This window comes from Doryrhamphus excisus, chromosome 4 (genome assembly GCF_030265055.1).
Source record: "Doryrhamphus excisus isolate RoL2022-K1 chromosome 4, RoL_Dexc_1.0, whole genome shotgun sequence".
NCBI classification, from domain to species: Eukaryota; Metazoa; Chordata; class Actinopteri; order Syngnathiformes; family Syngnathidae; genus Doryrhamphus; species Doryrhamphus excisus.
In genome coordinates this window covers 1,010,603-1,031,929 of record NC_080469.1, presented here as the reverse complement: position 1 = coordinate 1,031,929, position 21,327 = coordinate 1,010,603, and the positions used below count along the sequence as shown (strand labels likewise).

The 21,327-nt window shown below is 40.8% G+C and overlaps 1 protein-coding gene across 1 annotated transcript; it reads left to right on the top strand.

Annotated features, from left to right (window-relative positions):
• Nucleotides 1–577: 577 nt before the first annotated feature.
• Nucleotides 578–21,032, top strand: gtf2h2 (general transcription factor IIH, polypeptide 2). Its single transcript, XM_058070378.1, has 15 exons — nt 578–727; nt 1,347–1,407; nt 1,492–1,569; nt 1,978–2,014; nt 3,890–3,976; nt 4,067–4,117; nt 4,254–4,308; nt 13,941–14,046; nt 14,133–14,223; nt 14,399–14,597; nt 17,760–17,823; nt 17,906–18,009; nt 18,163–18,265; nt 20,379–20,418; nt 20,680–21,032. The coding sequence occupies exons 2-15, from the start codon at nt 1,352–1,354 to the stop codon at nt 20,788–20,790; spliced, it is 1,182 nt and encodes a 393-aa protein (XP_057926361.1). The 5' UTR covers nt 578–727; nt 1,347–1,351; the 3' UTR covers nt 20,791–21,032.
• The last annotated feature ends 295 nt before the right edge of the window (nt 21,033–21,327 follow it).

Genomic DNA, 21,327 nt, shown 5'->3' with positions numbered 1-21,327 from the left:
GGCCGTGAGCTAGCTCATTTCCAAAAGCTTATTTTTTGCCATAGAAGCCTATTTTAAAACCGTTTCACAATTGTAGTGCCTTAATAGGGTGCTAAGTACTACAATTCAACTCTTTGTACAATATTTCTTCAATTAATTAGTAGAAAACAAGCTATGAATCCATCATAGACTATTAGCCTAGCAAAAATGCTAATAAGACACTAAGTAAATGTTTCAATGAATTTCAATTGAATTACTGTGTAGCATCTGAGGAAATACTTCCTGCTTCCCAGCATGCGTTGCTGGACTGCTTTGTAAATAATCATTAGTATTATGTGTTTAGTGTTGTGTTTAGTGTTAAGTTGTTGTGTGGTTTAATATTGGTTCTTGTCCTGTGTCTATGTACTATTGTGTTTGTGTGATCCGTTTGTGGGCTGCACAGTAATCATGATTACATGATTACACAATGAACAATGCCACATACAGTATATGTAACATCAACACTTTTGAGATGAATTAGTGGTAATTTGTTTTTTTTGTAAAAATCCCAAATTAATTTTATCATTGTTCTTCAGAATGATTTCAGCGGTAGGTAAAAGGGGAATTGGAGGGGCGGCCACTTTTTTTTACGAGTTGATGTTTCTACGGTCGTATAAAGTGAGGCACCGTTGCTTTTATGGAATGAAAAAGGAGAAATATACCGGCTACATTCTGCAGGATTCTAGAGTGTTGTAAAGATTCGTCGCAGGTAATATTAATTAAATGTTCACAACAAAAGTAACTACCAGAACAGATAATATATATATATGTTGTATATTGTTGGTCATTTTGTGGACGGGAACCCCGCAGCGACGCAACTACACTATTGTAATGCAATGCGCTTTAGCATAAAACATAATATTAATACATTTTGGAATTTGCTCAATACAAGAAATATATCGAGTACTTTGATTAGAATAATTCATTAAAGTAATTAACGTGTAAAACAAAATTTTGCATTTCGCATATGTGACTTAATGTAAATATTGTATTGGTTTGTGTTCCTCAAAAGCTCCCCAGCTCCATTTCCTGTTTGAATATGCATATATAGTACATGTACAAGTAGATGTAGATATAAAGAATAGTACAGTAATCCCGCCTATAAGGCACTTATTGGTTCCAGAGCCGACCATAAGAATTGCTTGTGTGTCTCACCAAACATTACAGTAACATGACTGACACTTAGTGACCAGTGTACAATACTACATATCATCAATACTTTATATTTGCATTTTCCTGTGATATTTCTTACAAGACAACATGATTATGTGATGACTGATGAAGTCTGTGTTGTTGTTTTGTTTTGGTTCTTTTTGTTGCAATATCAGCCATCATGGAAGACGAGCCAGAGAGAGCAAAACGTTGGGAAGGGGGCTATGAGAGGACATGGTAAGAGTGTTAGACCAGAGTTTATAGCGTATATGGACTATATGGACCTTGGTTGTTTCATATATGTGCTTCACCTCTTAACAGGGAAGTTTTAAAGGAGGATGAATCGGGATCACTGAAAGCCTCAGTGGAAGAGATCCTGTTCCAGTCCAAAAGGGAAAGGTATGTTAGAGAAGTGATCATAGACGTTAATGCGTGCTGATCTGGTGGCCAGCCAATCACAGGGCACATATAGACAAACAACCATTCACACTCACATTCATACCTATGGACAATTTGGAGTGGCCAATTAACCTAGCATGTTTTTGGAATGTTCATTTGTACATATTTGTTGTGCTTTTCAAGTCTAGATTGCAGTCAAACACTGTATCATTTTTTTTTTAAAGTACCCTACACAAAATGAAATCACAAGGCACTACTCCATTATACCTGTCCATACGCATACAGTTTTTGAAAATCTTCACCCTGAACGGAGTCTGCCTAAAGCTCTGTTTTTAAGGACAGAAAGCTATGTTTGCGTGTGGATGCTGAAAGAAGTATTTAAATTGTATGTTATTGCTATATTTGCAGATTAATAAAAAGCTGTGGCCAAGTGAGACTTGGAATGGTGAGTTCATATTTTTCTTGTACAACTATGTATGCATTTTCGAAAGCAAAACCGTCAATAAATAGCACTGAATGTCTACACCAGGGGTCGGGAACCTTTTTGGCTAAGAGAGCCATGAAGGCCAGATATTTTAAAATGTGTATCTGTGAGAGCCATATACATTTTTTTAAACATTGAATGCAATAAAATAAAATCCAACAGTTTTAGATATAATGGGCTCTAATTACCCCACGCCAATGGGGTGTGGCCAGCACATTTTCGTGAGCAGCGCAGTGTCTAATAATAAATCAAATACTTGTTGCCATTAATACAACTTCTGCTGCTGCATGGTTTTGCACCGTACTCAGTATATTTCATTCTTTTGGCCATCTTCGTCAGAAGGCTTGGTTCTGCAGCTTTAGCTAGGTGACTATTTGACTAAAGGAGGAAAGTCTACATTTACATGTTGACATCTCAATGACCGAGGTAGACTACCGCATTACCCAGTAATAATCGAGTTTTGGTGTTTGACCTGGAAAATATCTTCAAGAAAGATAGATATGGTCGGCCGTATTGCAGTAGAAAATAGATGGACGAATTAAAATGCATAAGAAAGTTGTTGATTATTTTTAACAGTCATTTCTGTGATGTTTACTTTAAAATGTTAGCAAAAATACATTTTTGTTGTGGTAAGAAACGCTTGAGAGCCAGATACAGTCATCAAAAGAGCCCTACCTGGCTCCCGAGCCATAGGTTCCCTACCTCTGGTCTACACCGTATCGGTTTTTGCCTGTGTGGACTGCATTTAGAGGTGAAAACAACATGAAACCCAGAGAGCCGTTTGCGGGTGGTAAACCAAGGAATTGGATGGAAAATCGATCAGAAGCTTTGCACAAACATTGGTCATAGCCACTACAACCATTTGGAATGTCTTGAAGAAAAAAAGAAAGCACTGATGTGGAACAGATAGACTGAGGAAAATGTCAACAGTTGACAGATGACAGAAACATTGTGAGAGCTGTAAAGAAACAACTACTGACATCAGCACCAACCTGCAGAAGGCAAGAGTGAAGGTGTCGCTATCAGTTTTATCAAGTGAATATTAATAATAGGAATATAATAATAGGAGGCACACAGCATGCAGGGTGTGTTGGACTGCTATATGATTTGAGGATCTACATCAGAGGTAGGGAACCTATGGCTCGGGAGCCAGGTAGGGCTCTTTTGATGACACTATCTGGCTCTCAAGCATTTCTTACCACAATAAAAATGCTAACATTTTAAAGTAAACATCACAGAAATCACTGTTAAAAATAATATTAAAAATCAAAACTTTCTTATGCATTTTAATTCGTCCATCTATTTTCTACTGCAATACGGCCGACCATATCTATCTTTCCTGATGATATTTTCCAGGTCAAACACCAAAACGTGATTATTAATGGGTAATGCGGTAGTCTACCTCGGTCATTGAGATGTCAAAAAAACATGTAAATGTAAACTTTCCTCCTTTAGTCAAATAGCTAAAGCTGCAGAACCAAGCCTTCTGGTGAAGATGGCCAAAAGAATGAAATACGTGTACTGAATACGGTTCAAAACTATGCAGCAGCAGAACTTGTATTAATGGCAGCAAGTATTTGATTTATTATTAGACACTGCGCTGCTCACAAAAGGATGCTGGCCACACCCCCTTGGCGTGGGGTAGTGTGCCTGGTCTACATAATTAGAGCCCATTATATCTAAAACTCTTGGTCTTACATAAAAATGCACACATTTTATTGCATTCAAAATGTATATGGCTCTCACAGATACACATTTTAAAATATCTGGCCTTCATGGCTCTCTTAGCCAAAAAGGTTCCCGACCCCTGATCTACATGAACGTCCTGTCTTGCAGATGCGTCACCTTTTTGTAGTGATTGACTGCTCCAGAAGTATGGAGGATCAGGACTTAAAACCCAACCGTCTCACTGCGACTGTGAAGGTGAGTTGTTACTATTGTTGTTATTGTTACTCGTCGCTTTAATACCAGCAGATGAGACAATTTACGGACATGTCTCTCATCCTTCTTCAGCTGATGGAAGCTTTTATCGATGAGTACTTTGACCAGAACCCCATCAGCCAAGTAAGCGTTAACCATAGCCATTATTCAAATGTTCACCACAGTAAATCAGTGTTTCCACATGACTGCGGTCTCTTTGTGGTTGTGTTGCCAAGTGTACAATGCCAACAACTGTGTGTGTGGTTTGCTATGTGCTCAGGTGGGAATCATCATCACAAAGAATAAACGAGCTGAGAAGCTCACTGACCTAGCAGGTAAGACGCAAAACTCACGAATAACTCAAGAAATATGACAAAACGTATCCATATGCTTTTCAACATAGTTCTAGATCAGGGGTGGGCAAAGTACGGCCCGGGGGCCACATCCGGCCCGCCAAGTGTTTCAATATGGCCCGCCTGTTTTTTCCCAAAGTATTTCATTTAAACTCAACACATAACCTGGCATCGTGGCTTGGCCCAACTTGTTGATGGTTGAGGTAGCTGCTTTATCAATTTCGTTATTTGATGTGGTCTGTTGTTTACAATACTCCTGGAAAAAGGAGCACAAGTACAATAATAATAATAATAATAATAATAATAATGTTGTCAATGATAATAATACGGGCGGCACGGCGGTCTAGTGGTTAGCGCGCAGACCTCACAGCTAGGAGACCAGGGTTCAATTCCACCCTCGGGCATCTCTGTGTGGAGTTTGCATGTTCTCCCCGTGCATGTGTGGGTTTTCTCCGGGTACTCCAGTTTCCTCCCACATTCCAAAAACATGCTAGGCTAATTAGCCACTCCAAATTGTCCATAGGTATGAATGTGAGTGTGAATGGTTGTTTGTCTATATGTGCCCTGTGATTGGCTGGCGACCAGTCCAGGGTGTGCCCCGCCTCTCGCCCGAAGACGGCTGGGATAGGCTCCAGCACCCCCCGCGACCCTCGTGAGGAAAAAGCGGTAGAAAATGAATGAATGATAATAATACTACTATTATATTAATATTGTTGTTAATAATATTAATATAATAATGGTAGTAATATTATTATTATTAACAAAATAATAATAATAATATAATAACATTACTATAACTAATAATAATAATAATTCTAATAAAATAACAATAATAATAATAATACATTTATAACACACTTTACATCAAATAAATGATTTCAAAGTGCACATATAGCAGATTGCATGACACTTTTACATGTAAAATATGTGTAAAAATATAGGTGTAAAAATGGACTGTTACGTGTAAAATACTACATAATCCCCCCCCGTCAATTTTGTTAAATTAATGCGGCCCGCGAGTCAAAAAGTTTGCCCACCCCTGTTCTAGATGGAAGCTAAAATGTACAGGTTCATTTGCCTCAGCTCTTTTAGCTCCCAAACAGCTGCTCAGATTGTTTTGTTGCTGCTTAACTCATTCAACTCCAGACATTTTTAAAAAGACAGCCCAGATGTCACCATAACACGCGATAACCCGCACAGAAAGCTTTCTAGATCTTCCAGAATCTGCATCTATTCCAGCTGTATATCATTGCATTTGCAAAACGGTCTGTTTTACCTCATTCCGCCCACGGTCAGCCTCCAGGGCATGATGGTGATTTGTCCCACTCAGAAACGCTCCCAAGGACTTCCAGACTACTGCCGAACCCCACTTTAAGGGAGTTAATATTATCATGGTTATTATTCTAGTATGTTATATTTCTCGACACATTAAGTTATATGAGGTTTCCTGCTCATTTTTTCATTGATTATGATCCCCAAAAATGTATTTTCCCTCGCCCTTTCGTACATGGGAACAATGCATGTTGAGCACTTCTGCCACCTTGTGACCGTTTTTAAAACTGCATTCACCATGATCTCTTCTATAGTACACTAAAGTACATCTTTGGGTTCAGACATTTGGGTTGAATATGTGTGGCCAACATGCTAACCACTTTGTCACGATGTGGCCATACACAAGTGTCAGGTCCAACTAGGCCTAAACACCTAGTGGCTGTGGAACGGAAAGGCGAGTGAACTCACACAATGGGTTTTATTTTGTCGGGCTAGCTAGCCAGGGAGATTGTTGGACAACTGATGGAAACACCACCAGCGTACAAGAAGTCTCTCTCATCTTCCTGTAGCGAGCCTTCTTTTATTTGCACAAAGGGGAACTGAATCATGTGGTAAGGAAGTTCACAGACAGTCTAGCGCCTGTCTGTATCACAATCTAGCACAGTCCGTATCACAATCTAGCACTTGTCTGTGGTCTAGGGTATGGTTCAAAAGTTTAAAACACACATTCGTATATGATAAGCTGCAAAAGCATAATCAATCCTACATTTCCCTCCTGTTGTGGGTTTTAACACTTCAAACGCCTACCATCCCAAAGTGGGGTTTAGGTGGCCGTCATCATGGGTCCACTAACAGGATGTACATACATGAAGGAGGCGAAAAAACAGCCACACGCCTGCGAATACATATTAGGTCGTGTGAGTGCAAAAAATTCCTCCTTTCCCTCCCTTCTAGCATGGGACGAGAGCAGCTTCATGCCATGTGTGTACTGGGAAAATAACCTGAAAACAACACAATACAATGTTACTTCCGGTAGCAATTTACAAGCTGGAACTCTTTTGAACATTTCAACAGCGGTCAGAACCACTGTCGGCGGCAAATGTGTGGTGTACTTTACCGGATGTCCATTTTGTCCGTGAGTCCTTTAAACGTTGTCGTCGTCCTCTTCGCCTTCACTGTCCCGATCCACCAGTTTGTATTGTTCGCTAAATGATTGCAACACTACATTGATACGTGTGTCTAAAGTATCAGACAATCTCTTGAAAGCTATCTTGCATCCGCACGAGATGAACATTAGCAGGATGAAACCGAAAGCTAGGGTGAGTAACAATGAAATGACCGGATTTTTCCAATTTCCAAATGTATCTTGAAACCACTGCAGGACAGGGTTGGGTGCTACCCCCTCCTGTTGCTGCAGGTTCTCTTGGTAGGTTCTAAACCAGGACAATAGCTGTGTGATGCTGCCATTTTCTGCAGTATGTAATGGGATGAAAGCACAACATTCACCTGAGTCTGGAATGAATTTACACAACCCTCCTTTTTCTGCCAACAGTAGATCCAGGGCCAACCGATTTTGTAAGGCCATGACGGAGGTGGCGTGCAATTGTTCGGCCACCCTGGAATGCATTAACTCAGTGAAATTTGTCAGCACCACTAATTTCCAATTTAGGTAATTGATGAGTTCAGTGTGTTTGTATGTCATTACGGGAAAGATAGCTGAGATGAGCGGCAGATGGGATGCGGCGGCTTGTCCTTCGTCGATGAGCTTGACACTGTATGGAACGCCCCTCGGCATCCCAATGGCATCGAAGTACACGCCGTGGTTTGTGAGTTGGTCCAAGCCCACAGCGTCACTCTGGAGCAGTTAGTTGCATCTGCTCCAGGTAGGGCTGTCATTGCGGAACTGGTCCAATGGAATGGTGATGGTCTGATCGTTGTTCAGGATGGTCAGGTTGATTTGGGTTCCGGTCTGCTGCAGCCATTGTTTTTGTGTCTGTCTTTTTGCAATGGCTTTGGTGAACCCAAGTGGATCTTTCTTGAATTTTGCAAGCGGTTGGTGTGGTTAACAGGACAGTGAAGGGACCTTCCCACTTTGGACTGGACCAGTTCTTTCTTTTGATGACTTTTATCAGTACTTGGTCTCCCGGTCGTAGCAGTTCCTGTGCAGGAGGGAGAGAAACACTAGGCAGATCATTTGGTCTTTGAACTTCTCTTTGCTTGAACAGCTTACATAACCACTCAGTCATAGGGTCTAACTGACCCCTTTTGTCTTGTACTGAGTGCCCTTCCCACATGGGTAGTTGGAAAGGTCTGCCCATGACTGTCTCAAAAGGTGTCGTTCCAGTGTGTGTTGGAACGATGCGCATGTACATCATCACTAAATACAAACATTCAGGCCAGCTGCGGCCTGTGTCATCCATTGCTTTTTTGAGTCTGGACTTAACAGTTCCGTTTGTTCTTTCAACAAGTCCTGCACTTTGGGGATGGTATGAGCAGTGATTTCTTAATTGTATACCAAGATGTTGACCCATTAGCGTCACGATGTCGTTCACAAAGTGGGTTCCGTTGTCGCTCCATAACACTTTCGGGATGCCATGTGTGGGCACAATGTGTTTGCAAATGGCTTTTGCCACTGTAAGAGCATTTGGATGTTTTGTTGGAACAAGTTCAACCCACCTTGAGAAGGAATCAATCAGCACCAGACAATATTTGTATTGACCGGACGTTGACAGTTCAATGTAATCCATGTGCACAATCTCAAAGGGGTACGTGCCTTCGGGAGTTTTACCTCTCTTAGGACGCAGGTTCCCTTGTGGATTGTGCTTGGCACAGGTCAGACATGACCTACAAAAATTTTTGAAATAGGTATTGAGACCCTTAGGTATATGAAACGACTTTTGTACCAGGGAGATCATCCCTCCTGTTGAGACATGGCACTGCCCATGGCTCAATTTAGCAACTGCCTGGAACAAATTTCGTGAAATGCATGGTTTGAGGTCGACCTCCCAGAGGCCGGACGGCGATTTAACAGCGCCATCCTCCTGCCAAGAGGTGAGCTCTGTTTTGGAGGCAGCTGATTGCATGTCTTGCAGGATCTGAAATGGAATGGGACTATCAACGTCTACATGAAGTGCATAAAGGGGGCCATGAGCAGCCAATTTGGCTGCCTCATCCGCCTTAGCATTGCCTAAGGATGTGGGATCTGTACCTGATGTGTGTGCTTTGCATTTAACAACTGCTATTTGAGATGGAAGCTGGACTGTTTGAATCAATTCTATTATCAATGGTGCATTTAACACCGGTTTGCCTGTGGAGGTGACCATTCCACGCCTCTGCCATTGTGCTGCAAAGACGTGCAATGTTCCCCATGCGTATTGGCTGTCGGTGTAGATGGTGACAGGTCGTTTTGCAAACAACTTGCATGCCTCGCTGAGTGCTTTAAGTTCAGCGGCTTGGGCTGACCAATTGTTGGGCAGCCGTCCTGATGCTAGGGTTTCCGTGGCTGTGACGACTGCAATCCCTGTGTGATTGGTCCCGTCAGGGGCCTTTTGTGAGGACCCGTCAACATATACAACGTGCCCAGAGGTAAGTGGGACGTCCATCAGGTCCGGACGAGGCTTACACGTTTCCTGTACCCGGTCAGGACACTGATGGGGGTCGCCATCAAGATCAGTGGGTACCAAAGAGGCGGGGTTCAAGGTGTTACACCGGACAATGGTCAAATGTGGTTGTGATAGCAGTGTTGCTGTTACACTCAAATGGCGCGACGGTGATAGAAAACCCATTTTCGTTTGTGTCAACAAGATGTCTACCTCATGTGGAACCAACAGTGTTAATGGGTGAAACAACACTAATTGGGCTGATGCGTGAACTGCCAGTGCTGCTGCGCATACCGCCTGGACACAAGGAGGAAGTGCTGCGGCCACCGGATCCAATTTCTTGGAGAAGTACCCCACTGGTCTGTCCTTCTCCCCAGACCGTTGTGTCAACACGGAGGTCATGAACCCCTGCTTACAGTCGACGGTCTGTCGAAATGGTTTGCTGTAATCGGGGAGTGCCAACACTCCTGAGGAGACGATGGCGGTCTTGATGTTATCAAATGCTTGCTCTCCCTCTGGTGTCCAGGTTAAATGGGCTGACAATTCCATCTGTTCGGAATAAATCAGGTCAAGAAGTGGTTGTGTTACGTGTGCATAGTCAAGAATCCACGAGCGACAGTAGTTGGCCAGTCCTAGAAAGGCCATCATCTGACGCTTAGTTTTGGGTTTCGGGGCACTTAACACCGTCTGTTTTCGTTCGTTTGTTAACTGGCGTCCATGTTCTGAAATCTCGTGTCCTAAAAACACGACTTTAGATTGACAGTATTGTAATTTTGGGAGCGATGCTTTATTGCCTGTTTCAGCCAGATGTGTAAACAGTCGCTTGGCCTCTCGCTTGTTTTCATCCTCAGAGGGACTGGCAATCAGAATGTCGTCAACGTAGACAAGAATTTGGGTGGATTCAGGCCAGGTGTGCATGTTTACACATCTAGTGAGTTCAGTAGAGAATATTGTTGGACTGTCACAAAACCCTTGTGGTAACCTTGTATAGGTGTACCTGGTGTTGTTAAATGTGAATCCGAACCATCCACGTGACTCGGGGTGGAGTGGGATGGAAAAGAAAGCGTTTGACAAATCTACCACTGTGAAAACCTTTTGGGTGGGTCTTAGTTCATTCAACAATGTGTGTGGATCAGGGACACATGGAGCACGGGTTTTTACCACTTGATTTATTGCCCTCAGATCATGCACTAGCCTCCAGGCGGAGGTATCTGCCTTTCGGACCGGAAATATTGGTGTGTTGCAGGGTGTTGTGTCGTCTTCAATCAGTATGCCTGCTTTGACCATGTTGGCTATGACTGGTTTTATGCCTTCTACTGCGTCTGGTTTTAGTGGATATTGACGAACTCGCGGTTGATAGCCCGTTTTACCTTCAATGTGGACGGGTGTTGCCGTTGTTAAGAGTCCTACATCTGTTTTTGATTTTGACCAAAATGTTTCCGGAACGTCAGGGAAGTCTGTGGCTGACAGTGGCTGAATGAGCACTTGTCAGTTTGCCAGGTGAACAGTAGGTGTGGTTACCGTTGTCCACCTGACTGGTAGTACTACAACAGTACCATAACCGCACACCTCGGAGGTGTAGGTGCCATCAGGTTGTTCCTCCCAACGACTTCGTCCGGGGAACGTCACATCCCGGGCGAACTCGGCGAGTTCTTTCCAATGTCCCTTTTGGGGCTTGGTCAGTGAAATGTGGGGGGTTCTTTGACCTATTAGGGTGTTGGCTTGAGGTGACAGGCCCACCAATGCACAACAATAACCCTTCTCGGATGCAATAATGTACCGAGTGTGAACTGTTTGGGGGCCCAACATGTGGAACGCACGCTCCCACTGCTTCTCAGGCGGGTCCTGTCGCCTGAAAAGTAGCGTAATATGGAGCGGCCATTCCTTCTGTGGCCTCCCTGTAGGACACAGTCGTTGAGCGGTGTCCATCAGGGCCTGAGTTATGGACCTGGGTCCCGAAGGGGTCAGGTCGAGCGAGTAGAAAGTCGCTGGAATGCGTCGACTTTGGACCACTAGAATTTCTGGTTTGTCTGGCACCAACCTACCGTTTTGATGGATTAAATTTAGTCCTAGTTTGGCCATGAGGTCTCGACCCATTAGGTTTGTCGGACAATCGGGTGCCATGATAACTGTAGTAGTTACCGTGGTGCCGTCCTCGTCCTCCATGTCTATGGGTCTTGAGTATGCCTGTGCATATGGTCGGCCTCCTGCTCCTATCATGATCACTGTCTTATTGCTTTTCCTTAGTCCCCTAATCGTCTGTCTGATCACTGTCTTATCTGCCCCTGAGTCTAAAAGGAATTTGACTGGCGTCTTGTCTGGTCCTACCAACAAAGTCCTGTAAGGTCTGTCTTCGTCTCGCGGGTCAAAGTCATGTAAGTTAAGCACGGACAAGTCAAACACGTCAATTTGTTGATCTGGTTCGTCCGAATCATCATTGAGAAGATCGACTTGCTCTTCCTCTTGGCGTCATTGTGGGGTCTTGGGCTTTTTTGGTTCTCTGCACTCGTAGTAGTGGTGTCCCTTTTTCCCACAATTGTAACATTCATCGTTGGTTTTGTTGCGTGGCTGCCGATTTTGGTTTCGCCTTGGCCTTTGGTTGCCGCCACGCCCTTGAAAATACACTTCATCGGTGCTTGACGTTATCGACGCCACCAATGTTGCAATAGACTTGAGGTCTTTCTTTTTCTCGTTGTCCACATCCTTTTTCTTCAATTGTTGTTGGGCATGACACGCCCATTCCAGAATCTGACTTCTTGTCATGGTGCGGTAGCCCACATTATGTTTTTGGATGAAATTTCTGATTGCAGGATTTAAACCGTTCATGATCCATTGACGCAAATTTGCTTGATATGGTCCGTCTTCTTCGGGACTGTATGGAATGCCACTATTTTGGACGAAAAGTTTCTCCAATCTTGTCACAAAATCGTGGGGTTTCTCGCCGTCTTCTTGTTTGCATTCTTGAATTTTGGAAAATGTTGGTGGTTTGAGGTAGGCTCCTACAATGCGGCCTAGAACGCCATCTACCGCTACAGCCAAACCACCACTGTTGTAGGCAAGAGGTCGTCCCTCTGGGGTCCGTCCAGTGAAATTGCCTCTCACCCTTCCCCATCTGTGTCCCAGGGCGGTTCGAAATGCGCCCTCTGTTTCCTGTCCATTCAAGTTGAAGGACATCAATAGATCGCGGAAGTTAGTGCACCACTTTTGTGGTTCTTCTTCCACGTCACCCAAACCTCTGCAAGCGTCCTCGCATTCGGTTTGAGTCCAGGGGCGGTAGACCAACAGGTTGGGGTCTGCGTCGGGGTCAATTCCGTACCTCGGATTTGCCACGGCGATCATTGGAAAAACACCAGTGGGTGGGGTCTGAGTTTCTACTTGAACAGGATAGGTCTGGTAAGGCTGTTGTGCATTACCTTTAGACCTGGTCAAGGGAGGGGAGAAATATTGTAAATAAGGAGGGGGTCCGGCAGGACTGTTGACCTCCCTGGGTCCAGATGGCAATGCAGGATACAAACCCCCCGCAGCACCTTGCGGTTGAGGTGGGGCCGTTTCCTGTTGTTGCATCGTCGGACCTACTTCCTCTGTTCTCGGCAGAGGTGCAGTTTCTTCATCCGGACGAATTTTCATAGCTGCAGTCATCTTTACTTCCTTTTTCTTCTTCTTCTCTTCCACTTTCTGTTGTCTCTTCTTACATTCGGTTTCCCATAATTTCAACACGCGCAGTTGATCGTCGCAATCGCTACACTTACCACGTACCTTTTCTGCATTCAGTTCTTTCTTCACTTCCTCTATTTTAGTCAACATTTCGAATGTTGGGTCATATCCGTATTTAGTCACCCATTTGCGTAAGTAACAACAGCTACCGGGGTGTTGTCTACGCATGTAAATCACATTTGGGTGGCTTTCTATTTCTTTACTTTGATTTTTTCCCATTGTGAAGTCACTTTATTGTTACAATTACTTTAGTAACACGCGACGAAGTATTACAATTACTTTAGTAACACACGACACAGTATATAGGAATTTACTTAATAGGTGTATTTCTTTACACAGTATCAGTACTTCGATACTACACAACCAGTACTTCGGTTAATGTCTACCTTCCAACTGTATATGTCTTTCGTCTCACCTTTCCGGTGCACAGCCCTGGTTCGTTGGGACCCCTCGCCACCACGCCAGGACGGGGTAGGACCAAAGAATGGCCTCCGTCACAGGAAAGGAAACTTGTCACTCTGTCGACGGTTCGTTGGTCCCACGTCGTCTTGGACAGGTAGATGTTGAGGTCCCGGGTTTCGGCACCAGAGAAAAATGTCAGGTCCAACTAGGCCTAAACACCTAGTGGCTGTGGAACGGAAAGGCGAGTGAACTCACACAATGGGTTTTATTTTGTCGGGCTAGCTAGCCAGGGAGATTGTTGGACAACTGATGGAAACACCACCAGCGTACAAGAAGTCTCTCTCATCTTCCTGTAGCGAGCCTTCTTTTATTTGCACAAAGGGGAACTGAATCATGTGGTAAGGAAGTTCACAGACAGTCTAGCGCCTGTCTGTATCACAATCTAGCACAGTCCGTATCACAATCTAGCACTTGTCTGTGGTCTAGGGTATGGTTCAAAAGTTTAAAACACACATTCGTATATGATAAGCTGCAAAAGCATAATCAATCCTACAACAAGCAAATATAAATTAAAATAACTTGTAATCAATGAAATTCTTTGCTAAACTATTTTTGCTCCACCAACAGGAAATCCAAAGAAGCACATTGCTGCTCTGAAGAAAGCGGTGGACACCGTGTGTCTCGGAGAGCCATCGCTGTACAATTCCCTCAACTTGGCTTTGCAAACACTCAAGTGGGTTTCCATCGTGCTTGTGTTCTATCGTGTGTGTGTGTGTGATTCTTCTCTTGAAGTACTTCTTCTCTGGTCTTGACATGAAGACACATGCCTGGACACACAAGCCGGGAGATTCTCATCATCCTGAGCAGCCTCACCACATGTGACCCGGCCAATATCTATGAGATGATTCAGGTGACATTACTACTTATTCCTTATGTACGGCTAGTGTAGTATTTCTACCTTTTTGTAAAGTTCACAAATTAAATTATATATTTCTCTGTTGCAACTTTCATTGTGATTGATATGTATTGGAAATCAAAATATTAATTGTTTTAACTGCTTTATCTTGCCACCATCGTCATTTCAGACCCTGAAGTCATTGAAGGTACGGGTGTCTGTCATTGGCCTGTCAGCAGAGGTTCGGGTGTGTACCATGTTGACGAGGGAGACGGGTGGGTCGTACCATGTCATCCTGGATGAGAGCCATTTCAAAGAGCTGCTGCTGATGTTGCACGTGAAGCCTCCGCCGGCCAGCTCCTCATCGGAATGCTCTCTAATACGTATGGGTAGGTACAGTATGCACTAATGGTAGTCTAATGGTAGCATCGTAGTCCTGTCACTCTGTTCCCCCTGAGCACGCCATTTGACCCAAATATTAATGCTGAGAGACATCATTTTTCATGTATTTATTCCTCTTCTTCTTATTCCACCTCATTTTTTGTTCACATTTCACAATCAATGGAAACCAATACAACATCAAAATGTTCAGCTCATTTAGGACACGTTGGCTATCATGGCCACATTTTTAATGTCCCTTTTTCCCCATTGAAAATGAATGGGCTATTTATTTGGCACCTCTTGTCATTTTCCATTGTTTCCATTCCTAAACATTAAGTTACATTATTTGGCACCCCTGGTCATTTTCCATTGTTTTCATTCCTATAACATTAAGTTACATTATTTGGCACCCCTGGTCATTTTCCATTGTTTTCATTCCTATAACATTAAGTTACATTATTTGGCATCCCTGGTCATTTTCCATTGTTTCCATTCCTATAACATTAAGTTACATTATTTGGCACCTCTTGTCATTTTCCATTGTTTCCATTCCTATAACATAAAGTTACATTATTTGGCACCCCTGGTCATTTTCCATTGTTTCCATTCCAAAACATTAAGTTACATTATTTGGCACCCCTGGTCATTTTCCATTGTTTCCATTCCTATAACATTAAGTTACATTATTTGGCACCCCTGGTCATTTTCCATTGTTTTCATTCCTATAACATTAAGTTACATTATTTGGCACCCCTGGTCATTTTCCATTGTTTTCATTCCTGTAACATTAAGTTACATTATTTGGCACCCCTGGTCATTTTCCATTGTTTTCATTCCTATAACATTAAGTTACATTATTTGGCACCCCTGGTCATTTTCCATTGTTTTCATTCCTGTAACATTAAGTTACATTATTTGGCACCCCTGGTCATTTTCCATTGTTTTCATTCCTGTAACATTAAGTTACATTATTTGGCACCCCTGGTCATTTTCCATTGTTTTCATTCCTATAACATTAAGTTACATTATTTGGCACCCCTGGTCATTTTCCATTGTTTCCATTCCTAAACATTAAGTTACATTATTTGGCACCCCTGGTCATTTTCCATTGTTTTCATTCCTGTAACATTAAGTTACATTATTTGGCACCCCTGGTCATTTTCCATTGTTTCCATTCCTATAACATTAAGTTACATTATTTGGCACCCCTGGTCATTTTCCATTGTTTCCATTCCTATAACATTAAGTTACATTATTTGGCACCCCTGGTCATTTTCCATTGTTTTCATTCCTATAACATTAAGTTACATTATTTGGCACCCCTGGTCATTTTCCATTGTTTTCATTCCTATAACATTAAGTTACATTATTTGGCACCCCTGGTCATTTTCCATTGTTTCCATTCCTATAACATTAAGTTACATTATTTGGCACCCCTGGTCATTTTCCATTGTTTTCATTCCTGTAACATTAAGTTACATTATTTGGCACCCCTGGTCATTTTCCATTGTTTTCATTCCTATAACATTAAGTTACATTATTTGGCACCCCTGGTCATTTTCCATTGTTTTCATTCCTGTAACATTAAGTTACATTATTTGGCACCCCTTGTCATTTCCATTGTTTCCATTCCAAAACATTAAGTTACATTATTTGGCACCCCTGGTCATTTTTTCATTGTTTCCATTCCTGTAACATTAAGTTACATTATTTGGCACCCCTGGTCATTTTCCATTGTTTCCATTCCTAAACATTAAGTTACATTATTTGGCACCCCTGGTCATTTTCCATTGTTTCCATTCCTATAACATTAAGTTACATTATTTGGCACCCCTGGTCATTTTCCATTGATTTCATTCCTGTAACATTAAGTTACATTATTTGGCACCCCTGGTCATTTTTTCATTGTTTCCATTCCTGTAACATTAAGTTACATTATTTGGCACCCCTGGTCATTTTTTCATTGTTTCCATTCCTGTAACATTAAGTTACATTATTTGGCACCCCTGGTCATTTTCCATTGTTTCCATTCCTGTAACATTCAGTTACATTATTTGGCACCCCTGGTCATTTTCCATTGTTTCCATTCCTATAACATTAAGTTACATTATTTGGCACCCCTGGTCATTTTCCATTGTTTTCATTCGTATAACATTAAGTTACATTATTTGGCACCCCTGGTCATTTTCCATTGTTTTCATTCCTGTAACATTAAGTTACATTATTTGGCACCCCTGGTCATTTTCCATTGTTTTCATTCCTATAACATTAAGTTACATTATTTGGCACCCCTGGTCATTTTCCATTGTTTCCATTCCTATAACATTAAGTTACATTATTTGGCACCCCTGGTCATTTTCCATTGTTTTCATTCCTATAACATTAAGTTACATTATTTGGCACCCCTGGTCATTTTCCATTGTTTTCATTCCTATAACATTAAGTTACATTATTTGGCACCCCTGGTCATTTTCCATTGTTTTCATTCCTATAACATTAAGTTACATTATTTGACACTCCTGGTCATTTTCCATTGTTTCCATTCCTATAACATTAAGTTACATTATTTGGCACCCCTGGTCATTTTCCATTGTTTCCATTCCTATAACATTAAGTTACATTATTTGGCACCCCTGGTCATTTTCCATTGTTTCCATTCCTGTAACATTAAGTTACATATTCAATAATTCAAGTTTCTATAATTAGTTCTACTTTTAACATTGCATGTAACATAACATTGCTGGATCCATCCTCAGCTGATGAATAACTTTCAGCAGGTTTAAATGATATTTCAACATTCATTTTTTCCATTTTAGTTCAGTTTCATCATTATTATTTTTTTTAATAAATTATTATCATTATTTATTATTATTTATCTTATTAGTCTCTGGTGTAATACGGGATCCAGGCAACAACATTTCGTTGGCAATTTCACTGCTGTTTTTTTTGTTACCATCCATCCATCCATCAATCCAAATCCATCAATTTAGCTTTTTTTTTTATTAATCTAGTTGTTAGTATGATGAAATATTGGTGCTGACTACTTGCTTTGTCTATGTTTTGGTTGTTTTAAAATAGGAAATAATTGAAGATATTAGCACATGGATGTAGATGTACTCAGGTTTTGTGTATTTATCAAAGTAACGCTGTTTTGCTCTTTCTTCCGTTAGGGTTTCCTCAGCATACTTGTAGCTCTCTGACTGACCAGGATGCCAAACCTTCTTTCAGCATGGCGTAAGTAAATCAAGTAAACCAAGGTACACGTAAACCAAGGTACACGTAAACAGTACTGCTGACCGTAGTGTTTTTGTTTCAGTCTATTAGATGGCAGCAATGATCCAGGTCTCTCTCTCGGAGGATACTTTTGTCCGCAGTGCCATTCCAAGTACATGGAGCTTCCAGTGGAATGTAAAGTCTGTGGTATGTCTGACTTGTTCAGTTTGACTGCGTCAATCAGTAACAACAAAAATGACTACTCATACTCATTATTTATTTGCCCTTGTCATTGTTGGTATTGCTTTGAATATGCCTTTTCTTCAATAAAGTGCTTTCATAAATGTTTTGTCTCCCAAGGTTTGACGCTGGTGTCGGCGCCTCACCTGGCCAGAGCTTTTCATCATCTTTTCCCTCTTGGTGCCTTCATTGAAAGCCCGCTAGAAAAACTCCAGGAAAGCAGGTTAGTTGTCTAAAAGGCCGATGAAATGCATTGACACAAATTCCGTGTCAGGAAGCATTGGAAAAACCGGAACGTTAGTTGGACAGACATGGCTACCATACACAGTGTGATCAGCGTTGGTCACGCGTCAGCATCCACACATATATAAATACTACATCGTATTTCATCGATTCATTCCACTACGTCTACAAATGCTGAAGCAAACATTAATAAGTACAAACAAAACATGATCACATGACTAGACTTAATACAAGGGACTAAAATACATTTTATAATAATAATAATAATAATACATTTTATTTGTATAGCGCTTTTCAAGATACTCAAAGACACTTTACAAAAGAATGAAGTTGAATAGAGCAAGTTTATAGCTGCTTTCAAAACATGCACTATATGAAATGACAGCTAAATACACTTTTTTACACATTTTCCAAATAATTTGCATGAAAACATGAACTTGTGAAGGTAATTGGAATTGTAAAGCCCCTGGCAGTCCTGCATGGATCGTGTATGTCTATATACTGTACATCTTTATTTCACTTTTCATCGTCTTAGATAATGGTGGGCATGCCCATTAACAGTTATAGACTGCTCAATGCCAAATAAGCCCCTCTACCTTTACTTACACTATTATTATTTATTTATATTATTTAAATTATTTGGGCAATTTACTGTTCACGCTGCACTTTACATTATGTTGTTCATATTTGGTGTCTATTCTATCTATTTATTCTCCACATTATTATTATTATTATTATTTATTATTACTTATCTTCTTTTGTGTCTGTTGTTATATGGGAGCCAGGCAACGACATTTCGTTGGCGATTTCACTACTGTGTTTTTGTGCAATGACAATAAAGGGAGTCTATCTATCTATCTATCTATCTATCTATCTATCTATCTATCTATCTATCTATCTATCTATCTATCTATCTATCTATCTATCTATCTATCTATCTATCTATCTATCTATCTATCTATCTATCTATCTATCTATCTATCTATCTATCTATCTATCTATCTATCTATCTATCTATCTATCTATCTATCTATCTATCTATCTATCTATCTATCTATCTATCTATCTATCTATCTATCTATCTATCTATCTATCTATCTATCTATCTATCTATCTATCTATCTATCTATCTATCTATCTATCTATCTATCTATCTATCTATCTATCTATCTATCTATCTATCTATCTATCTATCTATCTATCTATCTATCTATCTATCTATCTATCTATCTATCTATCTATCTATCTATCTATCTATCTATCTATCTATCTATCTATCTATCTATCTATCTATCTATCTATCTATCTATCTATCTTTATCTCACAGAGATGCAACTTATACGACATTAGAGCGCTGTGTAAAACTAGTGTGAAAACTATGTTGTTCTCCTTGACAGCGTGGCACTAAAGTGGAGTGTTAGATTGTTTTTGCAAAGTCACAGCTTTGCTTGGTGTTAAAAAAACAAAAAAAAAAACAGTTTCTTTTCACATTTCATCTTGTCCTCGGCAGACAGACTGACTGCAGTGAGTGTGAGCGTGTGTATGGGGGGGAAGGGGCCGCAGCAGACAGCACAGACCAGACAACTCTGGTCAAATAGTCTCATTTTTTAGTGCTATTTTGTGCAGTAAAAATGAACGTTTGTGCTGCTTTCGTTTTTGAGTTATTACTGTTTATTACATAGGTCACCCAGCCCCACACTGAACCCAACCCGGCCTAAATTATGCATGTTTAAGTATAAAAATTGCTAAGTTAAATACAAATGTAAGTCCTTCAGAAAACACATGCTGGTATGTAGCAGTCTACACTAGTCAGTAGGTGTCAGTAATCTTACTGTAATGTTGGGTGAGACACACAAGCACCAGACTTGATCACCTGAACAAAAAGCTTGTATCGCAGGTTTTTAATGATCTCACAACAGCCACAATAATCCCTATAAAAAACCCACATGTTGAAGGTCGTAAAAAGGTTTTCTAAGGTCCGACTATGAAAATGTTCCATTTTTAAATAAGGACTCTAATCTGTGGTATTTATACAAATTTCTGCTATAAAAGGTGGAATTCCATGTTTAATATCTTGATGTGATTGATTTCAGGTTCTGCTCGTCCTGTCAGGGAGAATTGAAAGATAAAAGTGTAAGTGCAGCATGTTGATGACTTCCTAGTAAAAAAAAACATTCTAATGTTGTCAATAGTCAATAGTACTCCCATGAAATAATCTTCTGTTATAACATATTATATAATAATCTAACATAGATTTTGGTTAGGTGTAAATGTACATTTAGAATGGGAACATTATACAGCTCACATGTATGGAAAACAATTAAAATGTATACATTTCTGTCAATATTGAGTGTAGTATTTTTGAACTTGTGACGTCTCCATCTCTGTTTGTAGATGTTCACCTGCCCGTCCTGTCACAGCATATTCTGCGTGGAGTGCAATGACTTCATTCATGACTCGCTACACTGCTGCCCCTGCTGTGTTCACGGCCAAAACACCGCTTAAACACGCTCCTTCTTGTAACTGTATTATTTACTACTTTTTTAATTGTTTTCCTTAATAAAACGTGCGATATTTCTCGTTTAAGAGAAAAGCTGTATCATGGCAACAGGGCAGCCAGAAGCCAATCAGTGAGCTATGGTATCATTTATAATAAAAAAAAAAAGTTAGTAACTCTGCTTCTTAACACCAGAACCAAAAACCAGCACTACATGAGGTATTTGTATAGCATTGACTTAAAATAAAAGTGAAAGTGTAAACTTCTTTGTTTGTGGTTTTGTCTTGGGACACTTTGTCTCACAGTCCAAAATATGTTCCATCAATCCATTTTACAGGAAGGCCAGGCTTCTTGGTCATAAGAAGCATATTTTGTGACAAAAAAGGGACTTTTCACTCAACTATTAATATTAACGTTTTTTAATATTACGAATTAACAGGAAAAACAACTTTCATTTTCTGGGTCTCAGGAATTGATGAGGAAATAGTAATGATTCATAACGATAATACACTATAAAGCATGTTGGTCGCAGTAATAATGGAAGA

What these genes read in the sequence shown, in the direction of transcription:
- gtf2h2 (XM_058070378.1), top strand. Translation starts at nt 1,352, where the DNA reads ATGGAAGACGAGCCAGAGAGAGCAAAACGTTGGGAAGGGGGCTATGAG. An exon ending in TTGGCTTTGCAAACACTCAA is followed by an intron (nt 14,047 to 14,132) that starts GTGGGTTTCCAT and finishes CTTGACATGAAG; the next exon opens with ACACATGCCTGGACACACAA. An exon ending in ATGCTCTCTAATACGTATGG is followed by an intron (nt 14,598 to 17,759) that starts GTAGGTACAGTA and finishes TTCTTCCGTTAG; the next exon opens with GGTTTCCTCAGCATACTTGT.